At 46.9% G+C, this 23,271-nt stretch overlaps 1 protein-coding gene across 2 annotated transcripts in view; it reads right to left on the bottom strand.

Annotated features, from left to right (window-relative positions):
* NFATC2 (nuclear factor of activated T cells 2) overlaps positions 1-23,271 on the bottom strand; it is a 155,026-nt gene that overhangs the window by 127,747 nt on the left and 4,008 nt on the right. For both annotated transcript variants that reach the window (XM_030826421.1, XM_030826422.1), the window contains exons 2-3: positions 7,659-8,688; positions 1,376-1,547 (exon numbers count right to left, since the gene is read on the bottom strand). In XM_030826421.1, coding sequence (XP_030682281.1) covers positions 1,376-1,547; positions 7,659-8,688 — 1,202 coding nt within the window. The remainder of the gene's footprint in view (positions 1-1,375; positions 1,548-7,658; positions 8,689-23,271) is intronic.

Below are 23,271 nucleotides of genomic sequence, written 5' to 3'. Positions count from 1 at the left end.
AGGCCTGCCCTAACAGGGCCGAAAACCAATCCTCAAATAAAAAACAGAGAAGACAGTTTAAAAGCTAAGCCCCATCAAGTTAGATACACCTTGAGCTTTCCACAGATCCACCTGATGAAGCATAAAACAAAGTTCAGAATGTCTACCATATCCAGCATATATCACCACGATGTCAGAATGCACTCGACAACTACTAGACAGGCAACACAACAGGAAAATGGGACTCATGGTCAAGAACCAAAACTCAATGAAAAGAAACAGATTCGAAGATGGCTGTGATGTCCGATTTTAAAAAAAAAGCAATTGTCAGGACTTACAAGTTCTTAGTATTATCATAGATGTCCTTAATCAGAGGTACACACCCAAAGCACCTGTGGAGATTTGGGGGTTTTTGCCGTTTTTCATTTGTTTGTTTACCTGGGCTTTACTCATGTTATATAGTTTCTAATTTAGTTTCAGAATGCCCAACAATCTGAATATTTTTAAGAACCACCCTAGAGGTTCTGATGCACACTATAGATTAAGAACTAGGTTTTATCATATTAATAGGATACTTCTACTTTAAGGCAAATACCAAAAAATATGTTATATTAATTTAAATGTATTAAAAGTTCCAGTTAATTGACTTGTTACTGGGCACCAGTCAGTTGTTCCTGGTTAACCAGATTATACAATTATTTCAACTCCAATTATTTTGGGGGGAAATAGGCACCCTTCTCTACTTATTTTGAAAAAAAAAATCTGAGATTAAATCAAAAGCCACAGACACACAAAAAAGATACTGATTAAGAAAAAAACAAAAGGAAATGCTCATGGCAAAATGTAAACTTAAAAAATCAGAGTACAATCTACATGTTCACTATAGAATTAAGATTAGAAATACATGTTAACAGAGGCTGCCGTGTTTGTGAATAGAAAAAAGAAAGGCAATATATCAAAATACTAATATAGCTATTTTAGGTAGTTTGATAATGTATAGTTTTAATTTTTCTTACTTTTCTGTATTTTACAAAAATTACTATTTTTTCTTAATGAACTCTTCATCTGAAACTTAAGATGATGGTTTCAGAAACCTTCTGTCAACACACAAACCTCTGCAAAACTCTAGCAGCTTCTCCATCAGAAAGAGAAGGGAAGAAGCATCCGGGCACGTGAATATCATTTCTATCCTTATCCAGCTCAAGAAGACTTTCTCCTCTGGCTTATGAGTAGCTGGATTAGCTTCTAATGCTAATTTAATCTCATATTTCTCATTCCTCAAGGAGTAAGAGGCTGAGACACATACCTCACCTTAACAAGCAATAAACAGTGGGTCAGCAGAAGTGAATCTCTTAGTGACAAACACACACAAAAGGAAGAGCATTCAAGTCCATACCTGAACCACAGGGTGGCCTCCAGTTGGAGCTTTGACAGCCCCTCGGCTGCCTTCTGTCTCATAGTGGGCCCGGTGATGTGGCTTGGGCTGCACCTCGATCCGCAACTCATAAGAGCCTGACTGACTGGACAGCGGCCACTCAAGTGGAGGGAGGGATGCAGTCACTGGGATGCTAAAGGAGAAAATAAAATCAGCCATGTGTGCAATAAACCAGAATCAGTCAACTTGTACAATAATTGTAAATAGCCCTTTTTCTGAAAATCATGGATACAGTCATGTATTGCTCAACAATGAGGATACATTCCAGGAAATGCACCATTATGTGAACATCAGAGTGCACTTACACAAACCAAGATGGCACAGCCTACTACATACCTACACTATATGGTATAGTGGCTCCTAGGCTACAAACCTGTACAGCATGTGACTGTACTGAATACTATAGGCAATGGTAACACAATGGGAAGTATTTGTGTATCTAAACATATCTAAACACAAAAAAAGGTACACTAAAAATACAGTATTATGGCTGGGTGTGGTAGCTCATGACTTAATCCCAGCACTTTGGGAAGACAACATGGGCGGATTACTTAAGCCCAAGAATTTGAGGACAGCCTGGGCAACATGGAGAGAACTGTCTCTACTAAAAATACAAAAAAAAAATCAGCCAAGCAATGTGGTGCATGCCTATAGTCCCAGCTACCTGGGACGCTGAGGTGGGAAGATCATCTGAGCCCAGGAAGTCAAAGTTGCAGTGAGCTGTGATTGCACCACTGCACTCCAGCCTGAGGGACCAGAGTGAGACCCTGTCTCAAAAAAAAAACAAAACCAAAAAACAACACAAGGCTGGGTGCAGTGGCTCATGACTGTAATCCCAACACTATGGGAGGCTGAGGTGGGCAGATCACTTGAGGCCAGGAGTTCGAGACCAGCCTGGCCAACATGGTGAAACCCTGTCTCTACTAAAAATACAAAAATTAGCTGGGCTTGGTGGCGCATGCCTATAATCCCAGCTACTCAGGAGGCTGAGGCACAAGAATCACTCGAACTTGGGAGGTGGAGGTTGCAGTCAGCCGAGATTGCACCACTGCACTTTAGCCTGAGTGACAGAGAGACTCTGTCTCAAAAAAACACAAAAACATAAACAAAACAGTATTATAATCTTATGCGACCACCCCCATATATGGATTCCATCACTAACCAAAATGTGATCATGGGGGGCATGATTGTATGTGAACAAAATGCTGAGGCAGCACATAGTTCTTAGACATGACAGGTTAGAACTGTTCACAGGGTAGAGATCTTTCTCTTTGCTTTCTCTTCCACCTTGATGAAGACAGTGTGAGCAACTTCTCAATTAATGAAGCTTATGTTAGTTCTAGCATATTTCTGCTGTCATTTCTTTTCCCCTGGGAATTTTGAAAAGCATCACTATGGATTTATGTCACCATGTCCTGAGTTTTCACATATGGCAGAAATCATTCATCAGAGTATTCTTTTCCAGTTAGCTCAGGGCTGCTAGGAGCTGACACCATCAGCTGGGCTTGGTTAGGCACTTGCAATAAAGCCAATTCTATGTCTTCTCTATCACAGCAGTACCAAGGGGAGCCCAAGGGGTAGCACCTCCATAAACTTCATCTGTGCCAGATTCCAACTTAAACATTTCATCCAACTTATAATCACATCCTCCCTGTGCAAGCAAATCTCCTCTCCTTCTTTCCAACCACATTGCCTCCTGAAATCCCTCTTACCCTGCAGTCTTTCTTTTTTTTTTTTGAAGTTTCATAGTCTCTAATTGTGAAATATCTAAAATGGATACAAATGGACTAACATTATCAAACAATCACTCACATCTAACCGTATGATTTCCACATAGTTTGATATGATAAAAAGAAAACAAAAATTACAATGAAATAGAGTTGACTTTAAAGAATATTTAACTACTCATTCATCTATTGACTATCTACCGCAAATTTTTCATTCTCTAGGGCTATGACATGAACCATGAAGTATATTTTTAATTTTTTCTTTTTTTAAAAGTTGGGCTCTTGCTGTTATCCAGTCTGGAGTACAGTGGTGCAATCACAGCTCACTGTAGCCTCAAACTCCTGGGATCAAACTATCTTCCTGCTTCAGCCTCCTGAGTAGCTGGGAACACAGGTGTATGCAACCAGGCCTAGCTAAGTTTAAACGTTTTGTGGGGGGCCAGCTGGGATTACAGGTGTGAGCCACTGTGCCTGGCCACCCTGCAGTCTTAGGGTATCCAAAGTGCCTTTATTTTACCTTAGTTACAGCGCCAACATGCTTTCAAGCTTCTGCCTGCAACCAACGAGCCACACGTGTCAAACACTTTTACCCATATCATGTACACAAGTGAAAAGTTTTTAAAGGTTTACAAACTATGACTCCTTAAAAAACCACTTTAGCCCTGTATTAATATGCTTTAAAGCACCAAAAATTGTGTGAGAAGAAAATTCAGCGGCATATCCCCAGGTTTCAATTTATACTTTTGTTTGGTTCCGAAGTAGGTATTTGATGCTGAAATACGATCTGAAGAAGTAGAGCATGCCTGTAATCCCAGCACTTACGGGAGGCTGAGGCGGGTGGATCATGAGGTCAGGAGATCGAGACCAGCCTGGCCAACTTGGTGAAACCCCGCCTCTACTAAAAATACCAAAAAAAAAAAAAAAACAAATTAGCCAGGCATAGTGGTGTGTGCCTGTAGTCCCAGCTACTCGGGAGGCTGAGGCAGGAGAATCGCTTGAACCCAGGAGGCGGAGGTTGCAGTGAGCCGAGATCACGCTACTGTACTCCAGCCTTGGCAACAGAGTGAGACTCCATCTCAAAACAAAAAAGGCTGGGCGCGGTGGCTCACACCTGTAATCCTAGCACTTTGGGAGGCCAATGCAGGCAGATGACGAGGTCAGGAGTTTGAGACCAGCCTGACCAACATGTTGAAACCCCATCTCTACTAAAAAAAAAAAAAAAAAAAAGCCGGGTGTGGTGGCAGGTGCCTGTAATCCCAGCTACTCAGGAGGCTGAAGCAGGAGAATCACTTGAACCCAGGAGGCAGAGGTTGCAGTGAGCTGAGATCGCATCACTGTACTCCAGCCTGGGTGACAGAGCGAGACTCCATCTAAAAAAAAAAAAAAAAAAAAAAAAAGAAGTAAAGCATCAGAGCCAGCCTGAAATTCTGATTTGAATTCCAGCCCTCTGCTGAGTTGCCTGTATAACCTGAGATCAATGTTATCAAGAGACTTCCCTGATGCCCCATCCTCTCAATTTTATGGAAGATTCTTGCAAAGACCACATTGGCTGGCACAGACTGGTACTTGTGAGGAACTAAAGGACTCTGACACTCAAAACCTCTCTGATCAACATGCCTAATGGAGAGGAAAGGATTTTGTAAACAAAGTCTCCGATAAATGTATCATAATCATATTTTATAGCAGTGTCCCTCCCTACTCTCAACCACTAAATAAAATCATGGTTTGGAGACTGACCTGTCTATGTAGCACAAAGAACAAGGAGTTAAGAATCCCAGATTCTAATTTTCAATGTAGTCATTAACTAGCTGGTGATCATGGGGCTTGACACTTCACCTCTCTGAGCCCAAATTTCTCAATCTGTACCAGGGGTTAGTCTTGATCAGGATTTTCTTTTTTTTTTTTTTTGCAGTCCATTTCCATGTGGTATGGGGGTGTGTGTCTAGTTTGCACCTGTCTCCCCAGTGACTAGGACAGTGCCTGGCTGCATTTTGTGAAAGAATGAAGGAAAAGTGAATGAAGGGTAAAAGAGAAGGAAAGCAGGAAGGAAAGAAAAATGGAAAAAGAAGAAAAGGACATTTCCTTTTTACTTTTTTTTTATTATTTTTTTTTTTTGAGACAGTTTTACTCTTGTTGCCCAAACTGGAGTGCAATGGCACCATCTCAGCTCACTGCAACCTCTGCCTCCTGGGTTCAAGTGATTCTCCTTCCTCAGCCTCCCAAGTAGCTGGGATTACAGGCATGCAAGACCACACCCAGCTAATTTTGTATTTTTAGTAGAGACAGGGTTTCTCCATGTTGGTCAGGCTGGTCTCAAACTCCCGACCTCACGTGATCCGCCTGCCTCGGCCTCCCAAAGTGCTGGGATTACAGGCATGAGCCACTATGCCTGGCAGCATTTTCTAAGATAGCCCTGTGAAACTTCAGTCACCGAACTCAGAACTCTGTAGCCAAATGGCCTTTGAAATCACCACATATTCTGTCCACGTTAAAGTCTCTGAGAAGGCCTGCACACAGGCACCTACTTAACTCTGTTAAACCCAGAAACTCCTTTTTTTAAAGATACAACAATGGACATACTGCAGCCCTGGTGTTCTCAGAACCTGCTGTGGAGGAAATGCCAGGCTGGATGCACCCTGCAGTCCATTTTCGTCTGGTATGGGGGTGAACAAGGCCCAGCAGGCAGGGCCCGAGGCCACCCTCAACCCCACACCAATCAAAAGAGCGCCACCTTTATCTATTTGGGGACTCAACTTTTTTTTTTTTTTTTTTTTGAGGTGGAGTCTCACTCTGTCACGAGGCTGGAGTGCAGTGGCATGATCTTGGCTCACTGCAACCCCCGCCTCCCAGGTTCAATTAATTCTCCCACCTCAGCCTCCCAAGTAGCTGGGATTACAGGCATGCACCACCACACCCGGCTATTTTTTGTATTTTTAGTAGAGATGGGCTTTCGCCATGTTGGCCAGGCTGGTCTTGAATTTGCTACCTCAGGTGATCTGCCCACCTCGGCCTCCCAAAGTGCTGGGATTACAGGCGTGATCCACCGCACCCGGCCTATTTGGGGACTCAATTTAATATTGGGGATAAAAGGCTTCCATTTGCTAAAATAAAAAATAACCTGAAAACCACAGGAATCGTGGTAATAGCATGAGTCTTCCAATTCCTCATGTAGGAGAACAGATAGGATAATCTCTGGCCTTAGACTTCATGTACCTCCTTTGTCATTTCATCAAAATGAAGATAAAAAATAATACAAACCAAGTTTCTGTGAGAATCAAATGAAATAATATATATAGTGCAATTCATCCTCTGTATCCATGGGTTCTGTGTCCTCAGATTGAAAATATTCAGAAAAAATAATTCCATAAGGTTCCAAAGAGCAAAATTTGAATTTTCCATGCTGTAGTTTCTACTTTGAGTCCATATGAATGAAGTGGTGTGCAGGCACTGTATTAGGTATTCTAAGGTATTATCATCTAGAGATGATGTAATGTATATGGGAGGATGTACATAGGTTATATGCAAATACTATACCATTTTATATAAGGGACCTGAGCATCCTCAGATTTTGGTATCCCAGGATACCACTGCACAGGCTCTATACTAAGAGATTGACATGTATCATCTCATCTAATCCATTTAAAAAAAACACACACACAAGGTAGGTTCTATTATTTTCTCACAGGGAGAAAACCAAGACCAGAAAGGTGCTCAGTACAAATGCAGGGGGGTGGTGGGGGGTGGGGCGGATGGGGAAGCTCTTGATTGATTAGTGATGTCTGTGCTAGGCACGGCTTCATAAAGGTGCTCAATGAGAAGGAGGGTGCTGACTGATTAGCAATGTCTTTCACAAGCACAGCAGCAGAAAGGCAGCAGCAGAGATGCCCATATTCGCTCAAGTAGTGAGTGGCGGAGGCAGGACTCAAAGGGAGCCTTAAGAGACTCCAAAGCCTATGTGCTATTCTGCTATCTACATACATCTCTTCAGCTTCCCAAGATTTTAAGCTCCTTGGCTCACACATTTCTTTTTTTTTTTTTTTTTTTAGGGCCTCCATATAACTGGGGCACATAGCAGATGCTAACATCAGTTCCTCTTATAATGAGATAGATTTTACATATTAAGGCTTGCGTTGTGCCTGCTAGAATGTCAGCACCATGAAGGCAGAAATTTTTGCCTGTTTAGTTCACCACTGTCTCTCCATTACTTATCTAACAGAATCTGCCACCTAGATGTTTAATAAACACTTTTTGAATAAACCATATGAGCAATTACATTCATCATGACTGCATCCTCATAACCACCTGGTGAGTCAGGTACACTAATTATACCCATTTTACAGATGAGAAAAACCTGGCCCAGGGTCTTCCTTCTCAGGGTCTCGCAACCAGCAAGGGGCCAAGCCAAGATTTAAATCCATTTAAAGTCAGTCTTAAACCTGACTCTGAATCCCATGCTCATAACCAGAAAACCATCTCTTAAAACTAAACCACAGAATAATTTTCAAAGCCCTCCTCACCTGCAGATGGGAATGGCAGGCACCAGCGGCTTGGGCCAAGTGGGCGGAACCAGCAGGATGGATTCGGGAGCCGAGTTTCTCCTCTCCCCCTGCTCACAGGGCCCCAGGAACTCCACGGCCGGGTAGATGTGGCGAGGCAGACCCGCCTTGGATGGGGCGGCAGACACCGGCGAGGGGTCAGGGCTGGTCTTCCACATCTTGGGGGGTATCCCACAAGGCGAGTCCGTGGCGAGGCTGTTCAGGGCATCCATGATCACGGCAGAGCCAGCCACAGGGGGGTACCCAGCCGGGGCGCCGTGGTCCTGGGGTGCCACGTGAGATGAGGGCTGCGGCGAGGGGCTCCGGGAGCGCTGGGGTGAGGCTCCGGACGGCAGGGCAACCAAGGCCTCGGCGCACGAATGCCTCCGCTTGGCACCAGGTGACGAGGAGCGGGAGGCCGGACGGGGCACGGGCGAGTGGCGGCCCAGGCAGCTGTCCTCGGCGAGGCTGGTTCGAGGTGACATTATTGGCGAGGTTCTGGGGGAATAATGAGCAGGGATGTTTTGAAACTGCGGACACAGGTCGTCGGGCCCGCCGTTATTGGGCGAGACGCAGGGCGAGGTGTAGGGGGAGAAGGTGTCAGAAATGAAGCTGGCAGAGGAGCCGCTGCTAGCGGGGCTCAAGCAAAGCGGCTCGCGGTAGCCCTCGAAGCCGGGCACGGGCAGGGTGAACCTCGGGCTGGCGGCCACCCCGGCCAGGGGCGGCTGCTCCACCAGGAGGCCCGCGTCTCTCATGCGGAGGGGCCCCACTGCCTGGATCAGTTCGTGGGACGGAGTGATCTCGATCCGAGGGCTCAGGCCCGAGGCCCCTGCTGGCTTGGCCGCGCTCAGAAAGTTCTGCGGCCCTACCCTATCCGGCTCTCCGAATCGGCCGGGGGGCTCGCCAGAGAGACTAGCAAGGGGGCTGTATGGCTTGAGGCCATAGTCCAGGACATCATCGGGGTATGCGGGTCCGGAGGGTGGGCTGGCGACCTTATGTGCATTCGGCTCTTCTGGAAAGAGAAGGGGGAAGGAGGGGTCTTTTTAAGCCTCAAAAACAGAACTCCCGGTGCAGAGCAATCACAGGCTGGATTTTGTCTCACGTCGTTTATTTTTTTCAAATTCCCACCATGCCAAACCCCAAGCTAGAAGCTCCGTCCCTCACCAGAAGAGAAAACTGAGGCCACTTTGTCCCAGGTCCCTGGAGAAGAGAGGTCGAAGCAGAATGAGTTCTGGAAGACCCCTGGGCTAAAGGCCTCCAACCTTGGGTTTAAATGAAACCCTTCGGAGAAGTGCACTTTATCTCACAACCCCATTCACACCACCATATACACCCACAACTGAAACAAAAGCCTCCCGAGTCAATACTTACCCCTGCTACACGACACCCTCAGACCCTCCCTCCTGCCTGAGTGATTCTGCTTCAACGCTGGTCACGACCCATTAGACGGATCCCCTAACCCGCCGGCGCTGTGGGTCATGACCCCTAGTTTGAAAAGCACCCATCTAGGGCCTATGGCAGCACTCTACACATGTGACGTGGACGCAGGACACAGAGGGAGGCTGCGCAGGGTCTGCAGCCCACAGTGCCCTGGGCTTTACCAGATTTCACACCAAGTACAAGAAGTGGCTTCATTCAGATCCAGGGCTCCTGACTCATGTCTCGTCTGTGTCATTTTACAAATGAGGAAACTGAGGCCCAGAGCGGGGAAAAGCCCCACCAAAAGATACAGAATTAGCAGGCTTAAAAATACCACAGGCAAGCCACTTGCCCCCCAACAGGCAGGGTCACTGCTACAGAGGTTACCTGACACCCAAACCATTAAAACCAGTGGATGCAGGCCGGGCGTGGTGGCTCACATCTGGAATCCCAGCACTTTGGGAGGCTGAGGCGGGCAGATCACTTGCGGTCAGGAGTTTGAGACCAGCCTGGCCAACATGGTGAAACCCCATCTCTACTAAAAATACAAAAGTTAGCCAGGCATGGTGGCACAGGCCTGTAATCCCAGCTACTCAGGAGGCTGAGGCACAAGAATCACTTGAAACCAGGAGGCGGAGGTTTCAATGAGCCAAGATTGTGCCACTGCATGCCAGCCTGGGTGATAGAGTGAGACGCTGTCTCAAAAATAAAATAAAATAAAGATAAAACCAATGACTGCAAAACGACCTAACTTCCTTTATTAGCGGCTGCCTACCCCAGGCTCCTCCTGCCACCTCAAAAGGCCCTACCACTGGAGAATGCTGTTCAAGTAGAATGTTCTATGTCAGCCACCCAAGGACACTCCCACCCATCACCTCACACTGTCATTTAATTCGCAGCCTGAGCCTCTTCTAGCAGACACCCTGCCTCACTGCATCCTGTACAGGTCCAGGCACATGGGGCTGCTTGGGAAATTCCCATGAAGTTAGTGCCCACCACCCACCCCTCACCTCCAAGGCCCCCCACCTCATCAGAGGCTCCTCCAACCTCCCCACCAGCTCATGGGGTGGCCTGGACTCCTTACTCTGATGCCTCACATCTGATCCATCATCAGCCCCCTCCACTGTCAGGACAGAAACTAGATTCCCAGGTCTCCCCACTCCATCACGTCCACCCTGGTCCAAGCCACTGTCCTCTCGCACGGGGACTACTGCAGTCATCTCCTCCCTGGCCTCCCCACTTCCTCTGTGCCTCTGTCAGTCTGTTTGTCACACAGAGCCTTTAAAATGTCCATTTTCAAAACCTACTATAAAGGCTTCTGGACACTTTAGGTGGAACCTAAAGTCACTAACGCAGCATATGCCCGGCCTGCCACCCACCCCCACCACTCCCCACTTCTCCCCAAGTTGAGTCAGCAACAACCCCTCCAACATCTTCGCCGTACTTAAGCAGCTCCTGCCTCAGACGCCTTGGTTTCCCTCTGCCTGGAAACCCTCCCTGCAAGATCCTCCCACTTCCCCTGGTTCCTTCCTGCATATGCTCAGCCAGCACCTCCTGAGATTGGCCCATCAAAAAGATCACCTCCACCCCTTTTCCCTGCCATCTTTTCTCCACTGACACCTGCTAACAGCTCCCATCACACCAGATATCTGTTTAGGGAATCTCATTCTGCCAAACCAGGTGCAGGCAAACCACAGCCCATGGGCCAAATGCAGCCCATGGGTTGTGTTTATAAATAGTTTTATGACAACACAGCCAGCCTATTTATTTACACAGGGTGAACAAAGCAAGCTACAGCTTGCTCGTATAGTACAAAAGCAGAGTTGGTAGTTTGGGAATCGAATGGCCCCCAAAGCCTGAAATATTTACTCCTTGGACCTTTAGAGAATTTTACAACCCCACACTCGACCCAGAGCTGTCAGCGTTGGGCCCGTGTCACTGTGGCCCAGCATTGTCTGCCAAGCACCTACCACAGGGCCTGGCACTTGCAAGCCCCCATAAACATTTGCCGAGTGGCTGAGAGAATAGGTAAATATAAGAACCATGTCCAGGGGCCTGCCAGCCAGAAACAAGACCTCTTCCTGCTTTGGGGGACCCCAGGTGGTCACCCCAGTGAGCCTCAGCATCCTTGTTCCCTTTCTGGGCTATCCTAGAGGAAATACTGTCCAGTTTAGCCAAGCTGATCTCTTAGGGTCCACATGGTACCCCCACTTCCAAAATGGCTCCCCACAGCTCTTAGGTAAAAATAAATGACCCCCGCCAGGCAGCCTGGCTGGGCCCTGCCTGCCCATCTACCCTTGCCTGCATTCACTCTCTCTCCTCCCTCTCTCTGAACTCCAGCCAAAGGGGAGTGTGGTGATTTTTTGTTTTGTTTTTGAGTCTTATCAGCTGCCCAGGTTGGAGTGCTGTGGCACAATAATAGCTCACTGCAGCCTCCACCTCCCAGGCTCAAGCGATCCTCCCACCTCAGCCTCCCAAGTAGCTGGGACTACCAGTGCACACCACCAGGCTCAGCTAATTTTTTTTTATTTTTAGTAGAGACAAGGTCTCACTATGTTGCCCAGGCTGGTCTCAAACTCCTGAGCTCAAGTGATTCTCCCACCTCAGCCTCCAAAGTGTTGTGATTACAGATGAGAACAACCTTGCCTGGCAAAAGGGAGTTTTTAAAAGCATCAAGCTCCTTCCTGCCCCAGGACCTTGGTACTTGCTGCTCCCCCTGCCTCAACAGCTCCTCCCCTACCCACTGCCTGACCCCCTTCTCCACATGACTAAAGCTCACTCACACCCATGAGCTCGGCTTAAGTACTGCATGCTTCTAGAAGGACCCCTGACCACTTGACTAGCTCAGGTCCCACTCACAGGTCCCTGCTGTGTTCTGTGCGCATCTCACCATAACGACTGAGGAACTGTGGAGTGCTCCATTTCCCTCAACCTCCAGTCTGCCCTTCCCTCGACCTCGAGATCCACCCCCACCGATCAGCAAATGCCATGAGGACTCTTGCTCCGCCATGCCCCTAAGCACTTGGAATGGTCCTGCGACTAAACAGGCCCTCAGAAAGGATGTGTTGGCTGAACGAATGATGCAAGTTCAGAAAAGTCTACCTGGAATAAACTATTGCTCAAAGATGCTAATATCCAAACCAAAAGATAGAAGGCTATAACTCTAGAGGGGGTCATTTGGTAATATCCATGAAAATTCCAAATACACGTGCCCTTGGAACCACATGTGCCCTCGGAACCAAGCAATGCTACTTTTAGAAATTCATCCTGGGCCAGTCATGGTGGCTCATGCCTGGAATCCCAACCGTTTGGGAGACAGAGGTAGGAAGATTGCTTGAGCTCGGGAGTTTGAGACCAGCCTGGGCAACGTAGAGACCCCATCTCTAAAACAAAAAAAAAATTTTTTTCATTAGCTGGGCATGGTGGCACCTACCTATAGTCCCAGCTACTGGAGAAGCTGAGGTGGGAGGATCAAGGCTACAGTGAGCCACGATCGCACCACCACCTCCCAGCTTGGGTGACAGGATGAGACCCTGTCTCAAAAAAAAACACAAAAATTCTTCCTGCAGATATACTCTCATCTGTGCAAAATGACCTGTGTATCCTTAAGATTCATTACTACAACTCTGACTGTAATCCCAAAAGACTGGAAGCAACCCAAAGCCCATCTATTGGGGATGAATTAATTCTGGCTCATTCATATGATGGGATACAGTATAGCTACAAAAAGGCTTGAAGAAGTTCTTTATGCATTGACATGGAGTGACCACTGAGATTTAGTATTAGAGAAAGGCAAGCTGTATAGTGTGCACAGCATAAAAAGTGAGAGGATGTACACACACAGAGAGATGTACACACAATGTACACAGACAGATGTACACACAGACGTATACAGATTACACATACACATATATGCACAGATGTACAGACGTACACGCAGAGACAGATGTATACAGACAGATGTACAGGCACAGCTGAAGGATGCGCAGGCTTTCTCTGGAAGTCACGAGTAACGGTGACATCCTCCAAGGAGGGGAACTAAGGAATGAGAGGACAGTGGCATGGCAGAAAGGAGACTTCCTTTGATTTGTGTAATAGTGTAAGAAAATAAATGTAACTCCCAAAAGAAACATTTTTTATTTTATTTCATAGGTGGTAGGTGACATAACATGATATACAATAATGAAACCCTGTTTTACGAAGCAGGAAATGAAGAGTGCAGTCCTGCTCTGCCACTAAGTAGCAGCGTGACTTTGGAAAAGTCCCCCACCCACTGGAGGCCTCAACACCTTCTCATTTATAACTGAACAGCATTAAATTGAATCAGTTTCCTTGGTGGCTTCTGGCTCTGAAATCCTTCGATTTTTCTAGCCAGCATCTGTAAGGCCTGGAGTTCTTGTGAGGCTGTAGTTTAATGTAAACGTGTATTTGAATTCACACGTACACACACACACGCCTTCCTAGAAGGTAACAGAGCATAGATTTTTAATCTAGGAAAAGAGGAATATCAAACCCGTGGCCGACAACATTCTGAGAATTCACTGCCCTTCGAACCAGAAAAACAAAACACAAAAAGTTTCTTAGCAAAAATTCCGGCCATATCAGAAAAACTGCACTGTATCTTATCAGAAACACACCCTTGGGGCTGATGTGGACAGTCCACAGAAACGCAGTCCTGAAAACACACATCACTCCCACTCCCTGGGGGCCCTGAAAACAGAAAGCTCCAGTGTGCTCAGCAAAAGTATTTAAAGCATTTACATTGGTTTTCATTAATCCAAGCGGCAGAGTTTTGTTTTTTTTTTTTTCCTCTTGACAAGACTTTAAATGTTTACCAGCAAGCAGGGAATATGAAGATAATTAATAATCATTTAATTCTCAGTCCCCTGGGTATTTGACAGTAAATTTCACAAATAGCACATCATTAAAATATTTCTCTAAGTTAGTTGCTGAGATTCCTCGCTCTTTCTCCTTAAACAACTGCCACGCTCGCAGGCGGCTTTCTTACAGTCATCACGATGCCCGCACGGCACTGGGTGAAGTTAGTTTCGTCTCAGAACTACCAAATGTTCTCAGGAGGGTTTCCAAAAAGCTTTTTTTTTTTTTTTTAACCCCTTGCACGATCTTTGCTCTATCCATGTGCCACCAAAAAATATTTACTTAATATTTCTAGTATTTAAATTCACTCACTTATTTTATTTTAAAAGGAAACTTTATACCACTACTGCAGATGGAAAATCAATGTCATCTCCGTAAATAGAAGGTAGGGTAAAAATACAATAAAAATAAAACTTACTAAATTCAAGCAAGACACAGTGGCTGGGCAAAGGCTCTGAGTCTGAGGCTTTATACACCCCTGCCCCCGCCAATGCTTCTGCGGTATAATTCACATACACAGATGTCAGTGTTTTGAGTATAGTTCGATGAGTTTTGCCAAATGTCATACATTCTTGCTACCACCAACATAATCAAAATATGGAACATTTCCAAGACCCCAGAAAGTCAAGACCTAGAAACAGGGAAAGCGGGGAGCCAGTATTAGAAAGAAAGGTGTCAACGATACAGCAGTACCTCACTGATGCGCTACTCCTTTGTTTTTTGTTTTTTTGAAACAGAGTCTCGCTCTCTTGCCAGGCTGGAGTACAGTGGTGCAATCTCGACTCACTGCAACCTCCGCCTCCCGGGTTCAAGCAATTCTCCTGCCTCAGCCTCCTGAGTAGCTGGGATTACAGGTGACCACTACCATGCCCGGCTAATTTTTTTGTATTTTCAGTAGAGACAGGGTTTCACCATGTTGGCCAGGCTAGTCTCGAACTCCTGACCTCAGGTGATCCACCCACTTCAGCCCGCCAAAGTGCTGGGATTACAGGCATTAGCCACCATGCCTGGCCTGAAACTCCACTCCTTCTGACTAGTTCAAAGAGAAAGTAGTGCTGAAAAATAGTTCTTAGCATGTACAACGTCCTCACTGGTGGACCACCTAAAATCCATTTCACCTACCATGGGAGGTACTTGGCCTGCACACGAAGCATCAGTACCAAAGGGAGGAAGAAGATTGAAGCAGTGATAGGGGATTCAGTGGTTGCTGCTCAAAGGCCTCTGTACCTCCATGTCACGCACATGCTGTTCCCCTTAACCAGAACTCCCTTCCATACCTCCTGACCTTACGTCTCCTAACAAGCCACTATTTATCCATCATGATTTGACCTGAGCCACCCCCTCCTGGAGGCCCTCCCCGTTTCCCCAGGCTGGATCAAGCAGCTCTTCTATACTCCCAGGTCCCACAGAGTCCCACAGATTCCCACACTGAAGTCTATCTACGGATTCACTCATCTGTCTTCCCTCTAGACTCTGAGCTTCTTAGAGGCAGATAGGAGTCTTACATCAATAATTGTTATGAAGATAATTATAATGCAGAAAAAGCAGCTAAAATATATCGAGAACTTACATGCTAGACACTGTTACAAGCACATTACATGTAGTAAATTACTTGATCCTCACAGCCACCTACCCACTGGATGCCAATAGCAGCTGCCCTGCCCCTCTCCCCGTTGTGGCAACCAAAAATGTCTCCAGGCATCGCCAAACATCCCCTGCCAGGCAGACTCGCCCCCAGCTGAGAACCACGGCTCCTGGCTTTACAGCCCCAGCACGGCACACGAGGCCTGCGTACAGCAGCGGCCCAAAGACTGCTGGAAGCATCAACTCATGACTCACGCCCTCAACCTGAACTGATTCAGAAATGAGACATCTTCTCACTCTCGGCCCTGGCAGGTGACGCTCATCTCTGTGGCAGACACCTGAAAGTTCTCATTCTTATCACCCCTCCTTTCATCAAGTTCCTGGGTACTTACCCAATAGGTAGGCCCTATGAATATGTGGAGAAATCTCTGGCCACTCCCGAAAACTGCAGGACAAGATTGCTGGGGAGGCCAGTTCAGGCCTCCTCTTTGCCCCACCAAGCAAGAACTCTACACGGAGATCCAGGTCTCAGTCAACAGAGGGTAGCACGGGGTTAGGGGACTCCAGATCCACTCCCACCCCCGGCTGTGAGACTTGGGGAAACTCCGTGTCCTCATGTGTGACACGGAGTGATGACGCTGGTGATGATACAAGTCTGTCGGTTTCCCTAACCTATGCAAAGCCCAAGACACACAGAATCAATACTCAGTAAATAGGGCCTACTGGGTTATTATTGAAAGAACAATCTTTTCGGTGACAATCCTGCCCTTTCCCTGCTGTAGTTACTCTATTTTACAACAACTTCAACGCAGTAGTCCCCAACCTCTTCGAAAGCATTACAAAAAAAAGGAAGACATTTTTATAAAAATAAAATGGGTTGGTCAGCACTTTAGGAATTCTCTTTTTACCTCAGATTCTGCTGACCTTCAGAAAATATGTGGAGGAGGTAAAATGTGCTTCCAACACCCTCTCCATTCCACACTTTGTACTTTTCCTGCCAGGCTACCTGGGAGTGGATCAACTAAATCTTACTAAAGTGCCAGTGAGTCAGTGAACTGCTTGTCATAACCAAAATACTAGCACATCTATACCACTGACTTTATATCAAGAACCACTGTACGCATCTAGTATATGTTCATGTTTGTCTCACAAGAACCCTATGAAGCAGGTAATATCGTTTCCCCATTTTAGATAGGGGGAAAATGAGGCTCAGAGAGGGTGAGTAATTTGCCCAAGGTCACACAGCTTCTAAGTAGCAGAGCCAAGATTCATTCTCAGGCAACCTGGCTCCTCCACCCCCCTAACCACTACTTTATCCTGCATCCGAGGAAAGAGGTGATTTTCTGGATGGCGACACCCTGACCCTGACACAGGAAAGCAAGGATCCCCCCCGGAAAAGAAATTACTCTGGGGACCTCATCATTTCACTCGGGAGGTAGGCTGCCCCTGACAACTGAAGACACAGATTCCTTTCTTCAGGAATGTTCATAGTCTCTCCTTTTGCCCCAGGATTGAGTCAAAGATTATTTTAAAAATCACACTCAGGCCACACAGTGGTCCCCGCCAGCACCTCTCCCCCTGGAAGCTCTGTGGGCCTGTTGCTCACCCTGGCAGACGGACACACAGCCAAGTCTGAGGTGGCCGCTCGCTCAGTGCCAACCCGCCAGCCAACAGATCACTTTTGAAAAAAGGAACAGCAAGAGAACATCTTCTCTGCCTAGAACTGCAGGCGGGTGGAATTTTCGGGAAGCAGAATAGTATGACCAAAATAGAAACCCAGCTAGGGAACCTCTGAGAGGCAGCCGTCCTTGGGGGGCACAGGGAGGGGCAGAGGCGAATGGAGCTTTCAGGCTTGAGTGGCTGGGAAGAGAGGAGCAGGACCTGGCCTGGGGGCTGGATGCCCCTCCGATGGGCAGCAGGGCCACAGGGCTCCACTGATCCCTGGCCAAGCTGATCCGACCCACGGCTTGATGAGCTCACCCTGATGCCAAGGTGGTGTGAGTCCCAGGGCCTGGGTTTGGGACATCACAGTCTGTCACCAAGGCAGCACTTAGGATGCCACAGCTGGCACCGCAGATCTGTAGCCGGAGGAAAGGGGAGCAGACAGAGAGGCAAACCTCGCCTCCTGCCACTCGCCCCGACAACTCTCATAACTTCCTGCCCATCAGGGGCTGCAAAGAATCCCAAAACAGAGCAGGAAGGTGGATGGATTTTTCATCTGGCGGGTGTGCACAACCTAGAGAAAGAACCCCTTTGAAAAGCAATGGGTTGCTTCCAAATAACAAATCTGACGCTCAGCAAGCTTTCTGACAAGCCCCCCAGACCACTGCTGCCCACGCCCCACCTGGTCACACACACACACCACCTAACAGTAAGTGGATTCTCAATCAATGAATCATGTGTATTAATGACCAGAGTCAGGTTGTCACGCCCTTCATTCAGAGGTGACACATACAGACACAGGGCCTGAAAGTCGAGAAATTCCATCTGGATAAATCAGGTCCAGAAATGCCAAAAAGGAAAGGGAGGACATTTGCCATCCTGTCTCGTCCATGGAACCACTGGAAAAAGTCATCCTGAACGCGATGTCTTTGCTGACCTTGCCCCAGCTAAGACAGCTGTCTGCCTTCCCCAGACGGGGCCGAAAGAAGGACTCAGTGGTGTTTCCCAGGCAGGCTGCCACAAGGCCAGGCGTCCAGGACACAGGACCAGGATGATCCACAAGCAATGAGGCTTGCAGACTGGCTGCTGGCATGACTGCTTGCAAAAACACGCGCGCCCACAGGCTGACACGTATTGCTTTTGGAGAGGGGTGGAGAAATGTATGGAATCTGCAACCCGCAGGCCTCAAGGTCACCTTTTAGATGGGGGAAGCAGGGCCCAGGCATGTGGCACACACAAGGACTCATCTCCATCTTCAAATCTGGATGGGAAGAACTGTCTCTTGCTGGTTTCAAGCCATTTCCTGGGGCCCTCCTGCCTTGGAGAATTCTAGAGATATTCCTATTTTTAGTCATTCTAATAGCTTATGTCCACTGTGCTGCAAGCTTTCACGTGTACGCTCCCCTGTTCTCTCTGCAGTTTACATCAACCCCTGGAGATAGCTACTCTGAACACCTCTGTGTTAGAGATGAAGAAACTGAGGCTTGGGGTGCAGGGAAATTCTCAAGACCACAAAAAGAGTCAGGGCAAAGCTTGCATTCAATTTCAGGGTGGGGGGTGCAGCGGGGGATGTGAGGAGCAGCAGTGCACGGGGGGAAGGGCTGTACATGTGTAGCATGCACGTGTGTGTATATAGGATCTGCAGACTTCATCAGTTTTGTTTGTTTTTAAGACAGAGTCTCACTCTTGCAGCACAGGCTAGAGTGCAGTGGCGCAATCTCGGCTCACTGCAACCTCTGCCTCCAGGGTTCAAGCAATTCACCTGCCTCAGCCTCCCTAGTAGCTGGAATTACAGGTGCCTGCCACCATGCCTGGCTAATTTTTGTATTTTTAGTAGAGACAGGATTTCACCATGTTGGCCAGGCTGGTGTCGAACTCCTGACCTTAGGTGATCCACCCACCTCGGCCTCCCAGTGCTGGGATTAGAGGTGTGAGCCACTGAGCCCGGCCTTCATCAATTTTTAAAATACGCATCACTTACATGCAGTAAAATGCACAAATATTTCACATACATCTTGTGCCTTTGCATATATATACACACACTCAAGATACAGAACATTTCAAGTCCTCCAAAGGGTTCTCTGTGGCCCCTCTGAAGCCAGACACCCTCGCCCAGGAAGAACCACTCCCTGACTTTCTCACCATATGCTGGGTTTGACTGTTCTCAACTGTCCCATAAATAAAATCATACAGGATGTATATGTCTCACTTATTTTGCTAACAGAATGTCTGAGCTTCACCCATATTGTGTGCAGTAGTCCTTTCTTTTTTATTGCTGTGTACTATTTCATTGTACAAATCCACCACAATTTATCCAATCACCTTGCTGAACTCCCTTCGTTTTTAAAGGATTTGAGATTAAACTCGTGATTTAGCAAGGTCTCTGTCTAACAGAGGAGAGTACAATGCATGACAGAGAACAGACCTCAGAGTGGCTTCCTCACCAAAAGGAGAAGGAAAGATCTGGTCAGAAGAGTTCCCCAGAAATAGATTTTAGATAATCCTCCTGCAACAGGACTCGCCAGGGCTAAACCCACCCACTCTGTCAAAGGCCTGCAGAAGACGACATGAGCAGGGGAACATCCCTTCTTTCCACCCTCTGCTCAACTTAGCAAACAGCCCCTCTCTCCGACCAGCCACCTCTGAGAGTTTGGTCTCTTATTGATCCCCACATCCCCTCGCACAGCCTGAAAGGCTGATTTCCATTTTTCTTTCAGCCAACTTAAAATCCAAGTGGAAACTTCTCCCTTGAAGACAGTGGGGCCTGTGTAACCCTTGGCCGGGGGCAGAGATTTAAAATTAATGCCTTCTTGACTGACAGCTTCTTTATTTATACTTTTCCCCAGGAGCTTTCATTTCAGTGCCATGTTCCCGGGGGTGGGCACACTTCATCAGTGGCCCCTTCCAACCCCCTGGTTATTAAGACATTCCTCCCTACTCCATGGCAACAGAGGTGATGTCACCCATTGCGGATTTTAGACCTGCAGCGCACCTTCTTAGGATTATACAGGTAAACAGCCCCTTTCCATAGCCTTTAAAATAACTTTAGCAGGCATTTCAGACTTGGGGGTTTTTTTCCCCCTCATTTAACATTCTCACTTTTGCAGGCATGCCCAAGCAGGTCTGTTTTGATAAGGACCTTCATAAATCCTGAGCTTTGCAGGCCACTTCTTCCCTTCAGACCCAGCTGAAGAAATGCTCTTTTTCCAAAACCTCAGATTACAAGGTCGGGAGGGTCCCAAATACCAACCCAGGAAAAGCAATCTCCCCACTCTGCATGTGGCTTACAGTCTGCCTTTGGTATATTTCTTCCACAGAGGGAAAAAGCATTAAGGATTCGAGTGCAGGGCTTTAGATCCAAATGCCCAGGAGGCAGGCAGGACCATCCACCGGGATGGAGAAAGAAACAGAAAAATAGCAGAGCTCCCTGTCGTTTCTCATTTCTACCTTAGCCAGGGGTTTTCCAATGAGTATAATACCATTAGGACAGTAGCAAGATACAATTTATAATTATATAAATATCAACTGCAAGAGGTGAACGTGCACACATCCCACCGTACATGAGACACATCAGACAAAGTTAGAGACAGCAGTTCCATACGGAGTCCTGCTGCCCTCCAGGGCCACATTCAGGCTGTGAGATAGTGCTGACGGCAGGGACCTAGAATTCTCAGTGCCCAAGTTCAAGGCCTGCCCTGCCATTTACCAATGCAAACTCTCAGCAAAGTGACCTTACCCCCAAGAGCCTGATCTCACTGGTCCAGGACGCAGCCTGAGAACTTCTAATGCAGCCAGGACTGAGAGCCCCTTGCCACCCATTCTACGTTGTTCAAATGTATTTAACCTGCCACCTGATATGGCTGGAGAGCCTTGAGAACCAACCTGAATAACACTGCTTTAAAGTTTTAGGAGCCTCTACTCCTGATCAAAATCTATGCCACCAAAAGAACACAGGGGCTTGAATTTAGAAGCCCAGATGCCATGTGTTTCACAGGGAAGACGAGTGAGGCAACTTCAACCTCATTTCCTCTGCCTCCCTGCAAGGCCGATGCTCAGTTCTAGCCCTCATTTTACCTTTCCAGCTGCACCTGGAGACGTTATTTGTCCAAAGCAGGCTTATTAAGGCCTGTCCTTAACACAGAAGGCAATGTCCCTGAATGTCACATGTGTTTAGTGAACCTGCTTGCTTAGTGTAGAACACTATTTTTAGCAAGCACCAAACACACACACACACACACACACACACACACACACACACACACACACAGATACTGTATCACAGCACCTCATTTGTCCCTATTTGTTTACCAGACTGTGACCCATATTGGCCTGGGGGCCAGGGGAGGCCAGACACCATATCTAATTTGTCCCTATGCCCCTACAGGGCCTGGCACAAAACCAGCATTCAGTGTGTTTGCTGAAAGAATGGGGTTTTAATTGTGCCCTGTGAATGAGTTGAGAGCAGGTGTTCCTACACTGAAGTGCCAGTAAAATTAGGGAATGGGACACAGAAGGGTCTGTGAGTGCTGAGAAATGACATCAAAAGCACATGGGGGGATATGAGAGGGAGTGGAGAGGGGAGGTGGGGATGTGTGGGTGGGGGGTGCAGGGGGTATGCGGTGAGGGGGCAGTGCCCAGGCGAAAGGGCTGCCCATGTGGAGCATGCACATGCATCGTGTGTGTGTCTATAGAATCTGCGGATTTCATCAGCTTTTTAAAGGGCTGTGACCTCAAAAGTGTAAGGATCACAGGAATAGACTCTATAAAACAATAAGCAGTGGTCAGAAGGAACCAGTTTTCCTTTCTGAAAGGCCAAAGTTGGCATTAAATGCTTTAGCTTAGCAGAAATTGAAGGAGGGCTGCACCAGACTGTTGAGGCAAAGCAGATGTGAGCACTCCCCAACATATCTGTCCCCAACACAGTAACTGGAGATCCGGCATCTCTGGAGGTGACCAGGGATTCCCAGTATCCACCTGTCTCTCTCAGTGTATTACAAGCTGGGAGAAGTAAGAATCACGCATAAGGGAATTCAGCTTCTGAACTGTCTGCTGACAGCCAGCACATCTTCCCCCTCCAGGGTGGGATCAGTGGCCCCACCAGGACTCCCACATCCCTGCCCCCCGGGTCTTTCTGTCACTGTGTACTTGGATGTCTCCTCCACTAGAAAGAAAATTAAGAGTCTTCTTTGCACATCTCTAGTGAATACATTTGAAACCTAGACAGATAAAATGGATAATTACCCAGAAAGATAGTTTACAAAAATTGACTCCAGTAGAAATAGAAAGTGTAAAGAGATCAGTTCCCACAGTATAAAGCTATCAAGAAACAACTCCACAAAGAAGCACCAGGTCCAGCCGGCTTCACAGAGGAATTCTATCACAGCTTTAGAGACCAGGGAGTCCCAGGGAGACAGAAATTATTCCTGAGCTTAGAAAAGGAAAGAAACCTGAACCTGATAGCACACAAAATAGGACAATATGAATATCACTCACGAATACTGAAAAATTCTTAAATATTATCTGATGCCACCACCACCTTAAGAAAATAATACACCAAGTGGAGTCCATACCAAAGATGTTTTCATATAAAGAAATCTAATAATGTATGCCAACATATTTATAGGTCTACAAAGAATAAGATCATATTTTTCCATAGATGCTAAAAAAGCCTTTGATATAATTCGACTCCCATTTGTAATAAAAACTCTTGGGGAAAAAAGAAAGAACTAATACTTCCTTTACATAATTCATACACCTCAATTCTAAAGCCAACACTAGAGGTCTCCCCCAAGGCAAGGATGCCCACTGTCTTCATTATCATGTAACACTCTACTGGAGGTATTAGTTAATGCAATTAAACAAGAGAAAACAACAGAGGCACAATTACAGGCAGTAGTTCAGAGAGGGCAGGATCTGGGTCTCATTCCCCATTGTGACCCTAGGATCTAACGCAGAGGGTGCTCAGTAGCTGAATGAGTAAATAAACAATGGCTCATATTAATTGAACACCTCCATTAACAAAAGCAAGGGTTTACTAAACCACTAGTAACAG

Source organism: Nomascus leucogenys, chromosome 13 (genome assembly GCF_006542625.1).
Source record: "Nomascus leucogenys isolate Asia chromosome 13, Asia_NLE_v1, whole genome shotgun sequence".
Lineage (NCBI taxonomy): Eukaryota > Metazoa > Chordata > Mammalia > Primates > Hylobatidae > Nomascus > Nomascus leucogenys.
This window is presented reverse-complemented; position numbering and strand designations above follow the sequence as displayed.